Raw genomic sequence first — 14189 nt, 5'->3', positions numbered from 1 at the left:
GAATGCGACATTCTACGTCATTTCCTTCCACTTTTCATCTGTGCAAAGCAGAATTGCCTGGCAACCCACCAATGTCATCTCACGGGTTCTCGTTACACTTGGTGAAGACTTTGAATAGCAAAATTGTTACAGAAAAACTCCACTTAATATAATGACCTTATAGTGGCAGGAAATAAACGTATTCTACTTGAAATGGCTCTTTCCCCGTGAAGTTCCCTCGCCGGTCCCTGTATTTTATTGCGGATTCAAAGCATTGGTATCTGGCAACCCGCCGTCGTATCCTCGCGCGTTCTCCCGAATCTCGCGATAGGCAGGCAGTGAAACCTTCCTGTTCGGGAAGAATGGCTGCCCTGGTCGCTCTGGCCAGAATGGAGCTCGACACGAGAGGCACGCCAGGTCGTCGCGGCTGACCAGGACGAGCCTACGTTGCGGGACACCCCTCTCACCCGCTGCCCGGAACGAATGGGTAGAGGTGAGGGGGGCGACAGGAAAGCAAATCGATTCGGCGAGAGAGACGAGCTAACGAGACACCTCGGAGGCTAATCGAGCTAGCCGGCTAACAACACGGTTGTCACTACCGGCGAGCAGGCGGGACGAACGAACCCGGGGCAGCCGACACAAGTGCGCGACCAGCGGGGCGTTTTCCACCCAACAGCCGCTGACTCCAAAGTGGACATGAGCGGACCTGGACAGGACAGCGAACCGGAGGCGAAAGTCCTTCTCATCAAGCGCTTGTACAGGTAACAATGAGGCCGTGCTAACATGTGCTAATAATTAAACGTTGTTGCGCTCGTTTTGAAGCTAATTGAAAAGGACGACATTTTGTTCGTTGCATTGATTACGAATCACGCGCCTCGTTAAGCGGCCCGAACACTTTCTTGATGTGTGCGCAATGTCAAACATCAGTTGGGTTACTCCACACCAACATTCTGTCAGGCACATCAGATTATAAAGACCATGCCAGTGAAGCAAGTGTCATTTTTCCGGGGCAAAAAAATAGTTAGGACTCCTAAGTTAAAACCGATGAAAATGCACCAATTTCTGGCCAACGTCTTCATGCTAAGACAGTGTTGATGGAACATCATTTTAAATGCCTGGCGCAGCTAAAAGGTACATTTGTTTGGACAAGCATTAAACGACAATAAATTATAATATCTAGTAACCATTCCATGGTTTTCTCAAGGAAACAAAATTGAAGTACTATATGAGTATTAAAATGTCTCACCATTTGCAGCTGTATTTTTTTTTTTTTAACAAATCGTCCCTCGTGTGAAACGGAGCAAATGACATCTTCCTTTTCCCGCCTCCTGCAAAATGATTCTCCTCAGGGCGGTGGTGGAGTCGGTGCACAAGCTGGACGTCATCATCGGCAGCAAGGCGTCGTACAGGGAGGTCTTCAAACCCGAGAACATCAGCCTGCGCAACAAGTACGTTGTGCCCCACACCGGACTTTCATCATTCATAAGGAACTGACGAAATCGGTCAAACTACACAAAGGGCATTGAAAGACGCTTCTTGTGCCGTTCGTGAAGACTTGTGGAAAAGTTCCTCCAGAGCAGGAGATGCTCGCTCATGCATCAGTCTACAGACTGCAGTGCAGAGGGTTGAATTTTCCCTCATAGATGCGGCACTTCATTGCCAAGCCAACAATGACACCTGTCAATGAATGTAGCGGATGCGTGCATGTGCTGCATGCGACCCCGCGTCCACGTGGTTTCATTATTAACTTCATGCCTGTGACAAGTTTTGCAAACTTGGTTTCCTCACCAGTCCTTCCTGCCCTGATGGAAAGTTTCTCCTTGTTGCGCTCAGGCTGAGGGAGCTGTGCGTCAAACTGATGTTCCTGCACCCCATGGACTACGGCCGCAAGGCGGAGGAGCTGCTGTGGAGGAAAGTTTACTACGAAGTCATCCAGGTCATCAAGACCAACAAGAAGGTAAAGTGTGTGCAATGGCCGCCCACGCGCGCCACTTGTTTATATTAGGATACCTACCTTGATACCCTTGCATTACTAACGTTTGAATTTACAAGATGAAATTGGGTTTATTAAATGTAACCGAGTGTGTGTGTATATAATTGTAATGGATAACCCCGTTCCAGATCCAGTAACGATGACTTTGATCATTTTATGGCTCCCATAAAGCACACTTGAACGTACGAGGACGACTTTGAAAGTCTTCCTTAGCATCCGTTCTCCCTTTTCCTCTCGCACAGCAACCCAAACAAGAGGCTCGGCGTGCTTGCTTGGAGCGCTTTATTTGTCACCCCAAGTTGAAGGTTACTGTGAAACTAACACAGAAGACAAAAGGGAATTAAACATGGTATATTTCCGCAGCAAAATGGGACTTAGCGTAGATATTAAGGCCATCATAAACCTTCAAACAACTGCTACTTGAACACACACGGAGCAGCAGCACATGCAAACAGAACATACAGCAATACTAGCAGGCATATATTTCCTTACATGACTTTAGTTGGAGTCCATCTCTGCCTCTTCTTGCTGTCAATTACTTTGTATGCCGTCAACTCGCCTATAAACTGACAAGTCCTAAAAATAAAATGAAAATCACTCAAAAATGTGCAAGAAGCGCAAATGGAGAACGGCAAGAGCGCAATGATCCTTCTGTCCCTCCGTGTACGCCTTTGTGACGCGCGCTTTTGTCTTCTCAGCACATCCACAGCCGCAGCGTCCTGGAGTGCGCCTACCGCACGCACCTGATCGCCGGCGTGGGCTTCTACCAGCACCTGCTGCTCTACGTGCAGTCGCACTACCAGCTGGAGCTGCAGGACTGCATCGACTGGACGCACGTCACCGACCCGCTCATCGGTCAGCACAAACAAACTGGCACAAACATTAGACACCGAGCAGCCGCTTCCAAAAGTTTACTGTACACAAGCTCAATTGACCTGCCAAGCTTAAAATGCGTTTTCTGTCCATGCGCAAATTCAACAGTACAAACTTGTTGTGATGCGGTTTGAGTCCTTCCGGGTCACAGCCGCATGCAGATCTCGCTTTTAATCGCAACGAGTCCTGCCGGCTGACTTGACGTTTGCGTGTCGCCCGCAGGCCGCAAGAAAGCGCTGTCGGCCTCCCCCAAGGAAATGGAGTGGGCACAGATGGCCTGCCACCGATGCCTGGTCTACCTCGGCGATCTCGGTGGGTACCGTTGGCAAATAACCACATCCGTCCGTGCGTCCGTCTTGCCCTTGCTTCTCACGTGGCGCTGATCCCAATTGGGTTTCTGGCTGTGGGCGAGAGGCCGGGCAGAGACTGGCATGGCTGCCGGACAATCACAGTAAAGCACATACACGAGCCTTCACATTCACACTGAAAGCCAATTTTGAACAAAGTTAATATTGAGTTGAATTGAAATAAAAATGAATCCAAATGTGAAGAATGGTGAGCTTCTTGATAGCCAGCCTGACAGAGAAAAATCCATTTTTGTTGTTGTATTTCCTCAAATTGCGTCCATCTCTTTTACTAACCCCCCCAATTTGGCAAGGCAACTGTTAATAAACGGTTGGTAGTTGTTTGAACTCCTTTGCTAACCAAAACAGCAGCAGCACATAAGCGCTCTCTTGGATAAATGAAAATATGAAATGTTGCCTCCGTTCTTGTCATTTCTCCCTAATAATTCTTTTTTTGTCTTACTTTCACTTGTCATTATATGTAATGTGCGTTATTTAAATGAGGCGTCATTATTTCCGAAAGCAAATAAGTGTGGATGTCGCTGTTGCTCTCCAGCTCGCTACCAGAACGAGCTTGCCGGCGTGGAGGCGGAGCATCTGGCCGAGAGGTTCTACCACCAGGCCTTGTCTGTCATGCCGCATGTTGGTGAGTGCGCGCTATCTTGAGGCGTCCTCCATTTGCTTCAGGCTTTGAATACGATAAAAAAAAAAAAGTTTTCCGGGTGGTAGAGCTTCAAAACGCTCCTAAAATTTGAGATGATTCAAGTGCATTTTTCATCGACCAGCACATATGCAGATTTATTTACATTTTTTGAAGGACTATTCTTGAATACTTAAGTAGTGTTGTGAAAATGAGTGGCCTGAATATCAATGTAATAGTTGGGCAGCCCAAATGTGAAATTTGGCCCAGTTGTGAGGTGAAGGATGACGCGGTTTCCCCCCCCAGGAATGCCTTTCAACCAGCTGGGGACGCTGGCCGGAAGCAAGTTCTATAACGTGGAAGCAACCTACTACTACCTACGCTGGTGAGTGACGCGCCACACGCCCGTCCTCGTGTCCTCCTTGCGTTTTGACGGAAACGCTCATATTGCCCGCCCCTGCCTCCAAAGCATCCAATCAGAGAGCCCCTTCGAAGGCGCTTACGGCAACCTGAAGCGCCTGTTCGACAAAGCGGCCAAGATGTTCCACCAAGTGAAGAAGCAGGAGATGAAGAAGCTGTCGCCGTCTCGACAGAGGTGAGGACCGAGGACGCTCGCCATGTGGCAGGAATATTTGCGATTCAAGTTTTCATGTGTTCCTTTAAGGGGCGTGACCTAGCGGGAGACATTCGATGCTGGCCTCTTATTTCAGTATGAGCGTCTGCTCCTTGCCAGTGTTCTCATTTTGCATTTGTGTGTTTCACGATCCCATTCACTCAAATGTACAATTTCAGTTTATTTTTTGAATGATTATAATTTTTTTACATTTTCGTTATTATTTCTCTATATAAGAAGGGGACCAGAAAGGTTTAATGGCAAAAAATCCATTGATTTGGTCTACAAGCAAAGCTAGTCAATATCGCTGTGTATTTGTATGCAAGCAAGTAAAATGTCAGGGATGCATTTGATCGTATTCGTAACTTGCCGCCATTTCTTAAGTCTTTGTCAAGCATTAACAAGTTAATGGCCATGTTTTTTTTGTTTTTTATTTTTTAATCGTCTTCCCGTCAAGTGTTAGCCGGGGGACTAACAAGCTTCTAATGACTTGAAGATAGAATGTGACCTCCCATGACACTCGAGCAGCAGCAGGAAGCCGATTGTCTGCAAACGAAATGGGACGGAACCCTACTTAATGTTATCGTTAACATCTGGATCCGGCCTCTTTGCTGCTTTCAATCTCCCCAAGCAGCGCAACTCAAATATGACGTATAAACGCAGGTGATGTTTTTTATTGCTCATAATTGCGTTCCCTGCAGATCCAGAGACATCAAGCGTCTCTTGGTGAGCTTCATGTACCTGCAGAGTCTGCTGCAGCCCAAAAACAGGTGAGACTTGACGACTGCTTGATTGATTTTCTGTCAAAACCCATCAAATGTGTGAAATATCATTTTTCTATTTGGATTCTCTGTTGTCATACCGACTCGGTTTGCTAAATGAAAGTTTCCCCGCGTGTCCTTCCAGCCTGATGGAGTCGGAGTTGACCTCGCTGTGCCAGTCGGTGCTGGAGGACTTCAACCTGGTACTCTTCTACCTGTCGTCGGTGGCGGCGCCGCACGGCCACAACGCCGCCGCCGCCGCAGGCCACTCCCTCAGCGAGGAGGACGAGGAGCAGCACGCCGCCGCCGCCGCCGCCGACGGCTCTTGTGCCGTGCTGCCCGACACGCTGGTGTTCAAGATGGTGGTGACGTGCCTGATGGTGGTGCACAGCCTGAAAAAAGGAGGTGGGACTTGATGAAAATCTCGTCAGGGAAATTCAATTGTCACAGCAAATTTCAAAGAGCTGCACTTGGTGAGCTAAATGGGAAGCGCTTACTTTGGAAAACAATATCATCAACATTTTAGTTGATTTTCTGGAACAAACCGTTAACGGGATCCTAATCTGTTGGTTTGTGCCTTTTCTGAACTGTCAATTTGAAATAAGGTCCTGTTTTTTAATAATGAGACTAAAATGACTCAAGTTTTTTTTAAATCTTACTCATCTATTATTAAAGCAATGGTTAGTTGCAGCCCCCTGCGAGGTATTATAAAACTTGCAATGAATACTTTTATGAAACTGAAACTATTCAAATACTGTTTTTAAACGCAATGTAATTGTATTTAAACACAAAACAAATTGCAAGTGTAAAATGCGTTAATAAAATACTGCATGTACTGTTGCATTCGTGTACATGCATGTGACTTTAAGAGGCGGGACCTGGTGGGGTGGCATCTGATGGTTACATCAGGTGTGAGCTGTGGCTGACAGCAGCGAGCTAAGTCTTTTTTTTTTTTGTACACCTGGTGATCAATAAATGGAAATGGCTCTCCTTTCACACATGCAAGAGCCATACAATAAGTAAACCGTGGGGGAGAAAATTCAGCCGAAGAATGCGATATAGCAGGTGCGCCACGGATCAACTGGAGCGCTATTTCCTCATCCAACTTGCCCATTAGCCAGGGATTTTTATTTAAAAAAAAAAATAAATCGCTGAGTCTGTGAATAGTGCCCAACGCATGATTACTGTCGCTGCGTATGTTGCAGGCTCCAAGCAGTACAGCGCGTCCATCGCGTTCACGCTGGCTCTCTTCTCCCATCTGGTCAACCACGTCAACATTCGGCTGCAGGCGGAATTGGAGGAGGCGGAGAGCCAAGTGCCGCCACTCAACACGGACGCCGCAGGTGAGCGTCGTTATGCCAGTTCACGCAAGTGCAACTTCACTTTCATTGTGAGAACATCAACGCGGCGCTTGCCGCTGCTGTTGACTTTATATAAGTTTGGTCGCAGTGTGCAGCATGACCTCTCCTGACCTCGCTGGAGGAAAGAACGTCTCAGATACAAGCCTGTGAATCTTCTGTGACAAAAGTCATATCATCGGTGTCTTTTGCTTCATCTAGACGACGCGGACGGACCGGGCGAGCGTCCTCTGCAGAACGGCTCCCTGGAGCGAGAGGATGAGGAGGATGAAGAGGACGCCGGCGTGAAGAAGGACGGCGTGAAAGAAGAGCACAAGTCAGAGCAGGACAAACAGAAGCAGCAGAAGAAGAAGTACGCCCGCCTGTCACGCATGCGCAGACGCCGCAAAGACCGCGGCGGCGAGGACGAGAGCGACCTGAGCGAGGGCTTTGAGAGCGAAGAGGACGAAGACGAGGACGACGAGGCCCCCGCGGCGAGAGAACGACCCGCTTCCGCCGGTTGCCCCTCGCCCGCCGCGCCTCCCGATCCGGCCGCCCGCCGGAAGGAGATGAAGGAAGGAAGCTGGGCGAGCGGCTCCGAGGAGGAGGAGGAGGAGGAGGAGGAGGAGGAGGAGGAAGGCGGCACGGCTTTCGACGTGGAGACGGACTCGGACATGAACAGTCAGGAGTCCCGCTCGGACCTGGAGGACATGGGAGAAACGGAAACCTGCGAGCGCCACCAGGCTCAGACCCGGGAGAGACGGGACGGCGACGAGGAGGACGCCAAGGGGGACGGTGCCCAAACGCCCCCCGTCGCCAACGGGCCCCCGGGGGCCAGTGACGCCAGCATCAGCAGCAACCTGCAGGCCATGTCCTCGCAGCTCTTCCAGGCCAAGCGCTGCTTCCGCCTGGCGCCCACCTTCAGCAACATGCTGCTCAGGCCTCAAGCCGCCTCGGCCGAGGCCCCTCCCGCCGACGACTCCGCCCCCTCGGGCGAGAATCCCGCCACTGCCTGTCAATCACCCTGCGATGTCAACCAGAGCGCCCCCAATGGGACCAATGAAAACGGTAACGCCCCCTTTGATTTTTGCAACAACAACTTGAGTCTGAGCGTTTAACAGCGGGCCCCCTAGTGGCCATATATCCTGTGCACGGTTAACCCGACCAAGGAAATGATGGATCCATCTTCTGCCGCAGACTCGGACTCGGAAGGGAGCCAGCACGGCGCCCCGTCGGTGCACAGCGAGAAGACGCTCCTGGAGAAGATGGAGATTCTGACCAATCAGGGCTTGATCCAGGTGGTGAAGGTGTTCATCGACTGGCTCAGGACCAACACCGACATCATCCTCATGTGTGCGCAGGTGAGCGTGGCGCCATTTTCTCCCAGCCCAAGCTAGCGCGAAACCGCACCCACTCCCCTGTCGTCGCTCCGCAGAGTTCTCAGAGTCTTTGGAACCGCCTGTCGGTGCTCCTCAACCTGCTGCCAGATGGAAGCAAGATGCTTGAAGCCGGTGAGTCGCCGCCCGCCGCAACATGCTGCTCGCCTTGGCCCTTTTCCGAATCCAAGTTTGTGACTTGAAACGTTCGTAAGTCCAGGTCACATTTCCAATTGAAATGAATGGAAATGCAATGAATCGGTTCCACACCCCAAAAAGGCCGTCAAATTGCGATCTCGATGTGAACACCGCATGGACTGATGATTGTGCTTGGCAGAGGCCGACTTGAACCCGGACGTGACGCATCTGCTGGGCGAGTGCGAGCGTCCCGGCCTGCTCCAGACGCTGCTGCTGCCCGAGGACGTGGCGCTGAGGCACCTGCCCGCCCTCGCCGTCGCCTACCGCCACCTCGACTTTGCCCGTCGCAGCGCCTCCCTCAGCCCGCTACAGGAGGTACACGCGCACGACGCGTGAAGCAAAATAAGAAAATGTTCAACGTGAATAGAAAGTGAAGCGTTGGCGATGTGCACAGACGTCGCTCGGCTTCAAACGTTCTGTTGAAATGTCTCCCACGCAAAGCAGCGTGTTTCATAAAAGTCTGCTTGCTGTTTTTGTGTGTGCGTTTCCTCTTCCTCCTCAGTGTGTGGTGCGCGTGTGTTGCATCCGCAGTTTTGGCCACTTCCTCACCAGTCTCCAGGGCAACGTGCTGCACTTCAACCCGGAGGCGGGCATCTTCACCAGCGTCAGCCAATCGCAAGCCGACGACCTGCTGCAGCAGGCCAAGGCCCAGTTCCGGATGGTGAGAAGCCGTCGAGGCCCCAAACGGCAAATCTGCAAATGCTGGACGTTTGTGTCCACTTTGTTTCCTCTTGTGGAAGAGGGCGTGTGCATTTTGCCTTTGTCCTTTCAAACGACAATAGCTCCATAATATATTCGTGTTAGCCTAATGCTACATTCACACCAAAAGCCAAACGCTTCCTTCGCTACCGTTTGACCATGTCAAGTTTTTGGGAGCGATTTGACTGTGCACTTTAGCGAGTCAACAAAAAGAGAGCAGCGCCGACTACTTCTACTTCTTTTCAGCTGGGACACTATTTTGTCTCCAGCCGCGAGAGGTTTTTGAGGTCCGTGATGGCAATCGGGCAGTTGCGCTAAATAATTTTGTCCAGGATGATAAACGCTGCCGCTTCCTCGGTGCACTTCAACAGCAAGTCAATGCGCTTGCCAGCACTTGCATGCTACGTCCTTGCTCAGCATTCGGTCCCGGTTGGCCGTGTTGTTGCGCTCGGCGTGGACGCCGTGTGTGACGTCGCCGATACGGGAAGCCCAAAAAGGTTTGCGTTTTTCAACTTTGGCCAACATGCCAGTGTGCGGATTTTTGTGACGACTGCGGATTTGGCTGCGCCGCGCCGCGTCCCAGCGCCGCCAAACGCACTTTTGTTCCGAATCACGCAAAGTACATTGACTACAATGCCAACGCGCCGCCAATGCTTCCCCCCAGTTTTATTTGGGTGTGAATTCAGCATAATACTATCAATTAATTTACTCGGGTTAGTGACACTGAATCAAATAACTTACGTTACGTTAACTGGCCGTTAATATATTGTGTTTGTTTAACTTGTAAAATCTATGTTGTTATCTTAATCAAAATAAAGGGATGTTAGCTTAAAAATTTGTGAAAAAACTTGTGAATGATTTTTTTGTTTTTATCTCAAATTTACAAAGCCACTAACAACGTAGCAAAATCCACTCAAGGCACAAGTGTTAGAATATTCCAAAGTAGTGAAAACTTCCCAACATGTCCCTTTAACTGGCTTTTTTCTTTTCTTGTGTTGTTGCAGGCTGAAGAGGAAGCGCGCAGAAATCGCCTGATGCGGGACATGGCTCAGCTTCGACTTCAGGTTTGACCACCACAACGCTTTGTCCTCTTTCCTGGCGTTCCTGCCACAAGTGTGTGTGTGTGTGTGTGTGTGTGTGTGTGCGCGTGTGCGTGTGTGCGTGCGTGCGCGGTGCCAGTTGGAGGTGTCGCAGCTGGAAGGCAGCCTTCAGCATCCCAAGGCGCAGTCGTCCATGTCGCCCTACCTGGTGCCCGACGCCGCCGCCCTCTGCCAGCATCTGGGCCTCATCCGACATCTGGCGGCCAGCGGCTGCTTCATCGTCATCATCCCCAGAACAGGTCGGTTCCGCACATGCATACTTCAAATGGGAGGGAATTTGTATGGTTTTGTGTGAGATGTGACTTGAACAACGATGTAGTTCAGTACTGGTCACATTTTTTCTTTTCCTTTTTCTTTCTTTTTTTTTTTAAATATAGCAAAGACTGAAAACTTTTTGAGATGAATTTTTGGTGCTAATTCCAAATCTGCCCTTGTTTTTTTCTCGTCTTCATAATAGCAGCAATAATATGTCATATGTGTGCTAATATTTATGAATTAAAGGTGGAAATTCTTTCTGAAATGTCATACTGCGCAGATTTTATAGATCAAAATTAAATGTACCCAAAAGATTTAAAAAAAATAATAAAATATGTGCACTGCATTAGGTAATGTTTTATTAATATGAAGGTCATGTGACACTTTGGATCTTACAGTGATCGACGGACTGGACCACCTGAAGAAGGAAAATGCCGGTGCTCGAGACGGCATTCGCTTCCTGGAGTCGGAGTTTCGAAAAGGCAACAGGTACGATGGTTGAGGATTTCCAGCGCCAGGTGATTACTTATTTTTGGCAGGATTTTATTTTTTATTTTTTTCGCCCTATTTGGAGTTACCGGCTGGCTTCCTACAAATGTTTTTACCTTTTCGGGGGCCTCAACAAGCCTGAAAAGTGTCTTTGATTTTGGGGCTCTCAAACGCCTTCCATTGACGTCCAAAAGTGACTCGGTAGCACTTGCTGGGAAATGAGGACAAAAATAGTTTCACAGAACAGGAAAAAGTCTCAAGGACCCGCGGCTGAAAGTGACCAGGAGGTCGACCATTTTGACTGGAAGCGGCCAATTTGGGCGACTTGCTCAAACTCTGCCACTTGACTTGGTGTCCTAATTAATAACTTGTTGATGTTGCAGGTACATTCGCTGCCAGAAGGAGTCGGGCCGAAGTTTTGAAAGGGATCAGCTAAAGCGTCAGGACCTCGATGCCTGGTATGTCTTCTTCTTATTATTTTAAAATGTTGGGGGGGTCAATGTTGAAACGCACATAATGAAAGTGAGTGAACGCACCCCTTTCTCTGTCTGTCAGGCATCTGCACAAGATGGTGGACAGTTGCCGCCAGCTGACCGTCTCCCAGAGCATCGACGACGATACGGCGGGAATGGTCACTCTTCTCACCGGACATCCGCTCGACGAGCTATGCGGCCGCTCCGCAGCCATGAAGGTCAGGCGCCGCAAAAGCCCAACTCGATCGCCCTCGACAGCAATTGCCGTCAATGGCAATCTGAAGGAGTAGTTCGGAGAAAAGGCTTAGACGGTTTGATCTTTTAGATGGGACGATGCTGACTATGGCCAGTAGATGGCAGCATTGTATTTGTTTTGGATGAACTCGCTACGCTTACCAAATCAATGCAGACCGATGAGAACGTGGCGGATCTTAGGAAATCCGTTTTCAAGCATCATCAAAGTGTTTGTCATGTCAAGCAAAGAGTGTCAAAAAAGAAAGAAAAGAGGATTTCAATTTAACATTTGACGCCATAACGTAATGTACGTATATATCACACACCGACGAAATACTAGTACTATATAGTAAAGTGTGCAAATAGTTCAATATAATTATCAATTATGAAATTCTTACCCTGGTGATTGTTTTGAAAATTCATTATTTTGTCACTAAAATCGCATTTTATTATAGTTGTAGCCATTATTCATTTCTTATTTTTTAATAGAAGAAATGCACTGTTAAAAAAAAATTTGCTTAAAAGTCCCGGTTGCCGTACATGTTTTCACAAAAAGCTTGTTTTCTGTGTGTGTTTATTTTCTTTTAACTCTTTGACTGCCAAAAACGTTAAATAACGTTTAGTAAAATCCTATGGAGGAGTGCCAAAGACGTTAAAAGACGTTTGTTTCAAAACAGAGGTGAAAGTAACCATTTTCTATTGTTGATTACTGAAAAACGGAATAAGGTAGAAACAAACTTTTTTTGTCTGATGAAAGATGAGAGTCCAATCTTTCATTTGGTAGTATGTGTGTTTCCATAGTCCAAACACATAGTTTTCTGTGGACCTTGAAAGATCAGTCAAAATGCTTAAATCGGCTGGCACTGACGGCATCCTTTTTCTGAAAACGTCTGGCAGTCAAAGAGTTAAAAGAGGTGATTTGCGTGAAGCCAAGCCATGTTGTACTGCTGATGACCAAACAATAGAAACAAACTTTTTTTGTGATGGAAAGAGTCTAATGTTTGACTTCGCACTCGATTCTGTGTGTGTGAAATCCTTTCCTCGAACGCTCGCCTTCCTTTGCTCCAAACGACTCGGCATGCATTTTGTTTCTTTGTCATGTTTGCAGTCTGCCGTGCAGGCAGCGAGCTCAGCGGGAATGGAGCTGAAGAACATCGCCGACTTCTACCGGCAGTGGAAGGAGATGGGCTGAAGGCGGAGCACGCAAAACGCCGCTGATGTCGGATCGATCACAACACTCGCTCCCTCACTCTCTCTCTTTCTCTCTTACTTTCTTCCTCTCGCTCGCTCGCTCTCTCTCTCTCTCTCTTTCTGCCACTCCTTTTGCTCTGTGTGTATCTGCGTCTCCAAAACAAATCTCAACATGAATCCGGACGGATGGAAAGAGTTGAAGCTTACAGTATGAAGGGAGTTGAAAACCCCCAAGGGGAAGACGGCCAAACGCCTTCCGAAGAGGGCGCCGGCTCCGCCCCTGGCGGTGCTTCCTTGGATGGCGAGAGTGGCGAGAAGCCAAACTAAAGTGGCTCGCTGGCTGGCAACGCTGGCACTCCGCTTTCATCGCAGCTGGGAGCGGGATGCACACACACACACACACACATACGCACGCACACACGCAGACTTGAATCGAAGTCGTTTGGGTGCCGGTGGTTTCCCTCACGTTGTTTTTGGCAGGACGAGCGACGAGCGTCTTTCCAATCCAGAGAGAGAAAAGCGCAAGCAACCCAGCCGCAAAAAGCAGCCGGCGTCGGGCTGCCGTGGCCCGGGGGAGGCGCCCAAAAAGAGAACGAGCGCTTAGAAGGGTTGTTTGTTTAACAGGTACATTTCTCTCGTCTTTTTTTTTTGTTTTGTTTTGTTACTTTTTGTGGCTAGCGACAAAACGTCTGTGGGTTTCTTTGACTTTGGGTGGGAATTTCCGGATGAAACTAAAAATGCACGATAATGTCTTCAGGTCAACTTAACCCCAAACTTTTGAACGTCATTCTGTATTTGCTCAACTTGCTGTTCAGCAACAAGAAGCCCGATGGGAAAAATAATAATAATAATAATAATTATGAAAGGACCAATAAAAGTCAAATTGGTGGAATTTGACTTGGTGAGACCAAGACGGACGACACCAAACGATTGATGAACGCCACGAGGCTTCAAACAGGAAGTCGACGCAAAGCTTACAGTTGAGCTTTTTACTTGCAAATCTTTTTTTTTTTCTCAATAAAAAACTTTTTCTTTTTCTTTGTTGATTTCTGTTAAAAGTCAGACTTTGTATTTTCAGTAATTGACAAATGAATTTCACAAAGGTCAGGTTGAGTTGACCTGTTGTACAATTTCGGTTCATCCTCAATTACACCCGATGGCCCCCATTTTTGTTGTTTTGCTTTTGGAGTCGTGTGTGTTTGTGCTCTTGAGAAACAACAACCCTGCGATCAAGCTCATTTGGGTTTTATTTTGGACCCAAACGATCCATTGGTGTTAATGACCTTTTTTGATGCAAGAATGTCTAAGGGAGAGCCAGTTTAATTTATCAAGGTGTCACTTAATCACCAAGAAAAACGACAGGAATGTGTGTTGTGTAAGCGCCGAGAGAAGTTGGAAATGTCTCCATTTGTGTCCGATCATACACAAATTGACAAACGGCATCTGTGTGTGCAACATGCATTCAACAATAAAAACAAACATCATTGAAAGCTTTCCAGTGGACTTCTTTTCTTCATTTACAAGTTCGACAAATCTCAACTTGGTTGCCTGAAGTTGTTTTCACGCTGACCACAAGGCGGCGTGATGCACCATAAAATCCAACTTTTGGCTTCACATTTTGCTGTGACGCAGTT

General features: G+C 48.2%; 1 protein-coding gene across 1 annotated transcript; it reads left to right on the top strand.

Annotated features, from left to right (window-relative positions):
* Positions 1-293: 293 nt before the first annotated feature.
* smg5 (SMG5 nonsense mediated mRNA decay factor) lies at positions 294-14049 on the top strand. Its single transcript, XM_077575808.1, has 22 exons — positions 294-740; positions 1329-1427; positions 1813-1936; positions 2671-2827; positions 3068-3157; positions 3746-3835; positions 4136-4214; positions 4299-4424; positions 5144-5212; positions 5349-5608; positions 6409-6546; positions 6763-7608; positions 7738-7901; positions 7976-8051; positions 8254-8429; positions 8617-8775; positions 9818-9877; positions 9993-10152; positions 10567-10657; positions 11041-11115; positions 11213-11348; positions 12473-14049. The coding sequence occupies exons 1-22, from the start codon at positions 676-678 to the stop codon at positions 12554-12556; spliced, it is 3324 nt and encodes a 1107-aa protein (XP_077431934.1). The 5' UTR covers positions 294-675; the 3' UTR covers positions 12557-14049.
* The last annotated feature ends 140 nt before the right edge of the window (positions 14050-14189 follow it).

The sequence above is a fragment of the Vanacampus margaritifer genome, chromosome 9, assembly GCF_051991255.1.
Source record: "Vanacampus margaritifer isolate UIUO_Vmar chromosome 9, RoL_Vmar_1.0, whole genome shotgun sequence".
Taxonomy (NCBI): domain Eukaryota; kingdom Metazoa; phylum Chordata; class Actinopteri; order Syngnathiformes; family Syngnathidae; genus Vanacampus; species Vanacampus margaritifer.
Note: the sequence above shows the minus strand (reverse complement) of the source record. Positions and strands in the feature narration are given on the sequence as shown.

Excerpts from the sequence above, each read along its gene's own strand:
- smg5 (XM_077575808.1), top strand. The coding sequence starts at position 676 with ATGAGCGGACCTGGACAGGACAGCGAACCGGAGGCGAAAGTCCTTCTC. Across the intron at positions 5,609-6,408 it reads GCACAGCCTGAAAAAAGGAG|GCTCCAAGCAGTACAGCGCG; the intron begins GTGGGACTTGAT and ends CGTATGTTGCAG. Across the intron at positions 8,776-9,817 it reads CCAAGGCCCAGTTCCGGATG|GCTGAAGAGGAAGCGCGCAG; the intron begins GTGAGAAGCCGT and ends GTGTTGTTGCAG.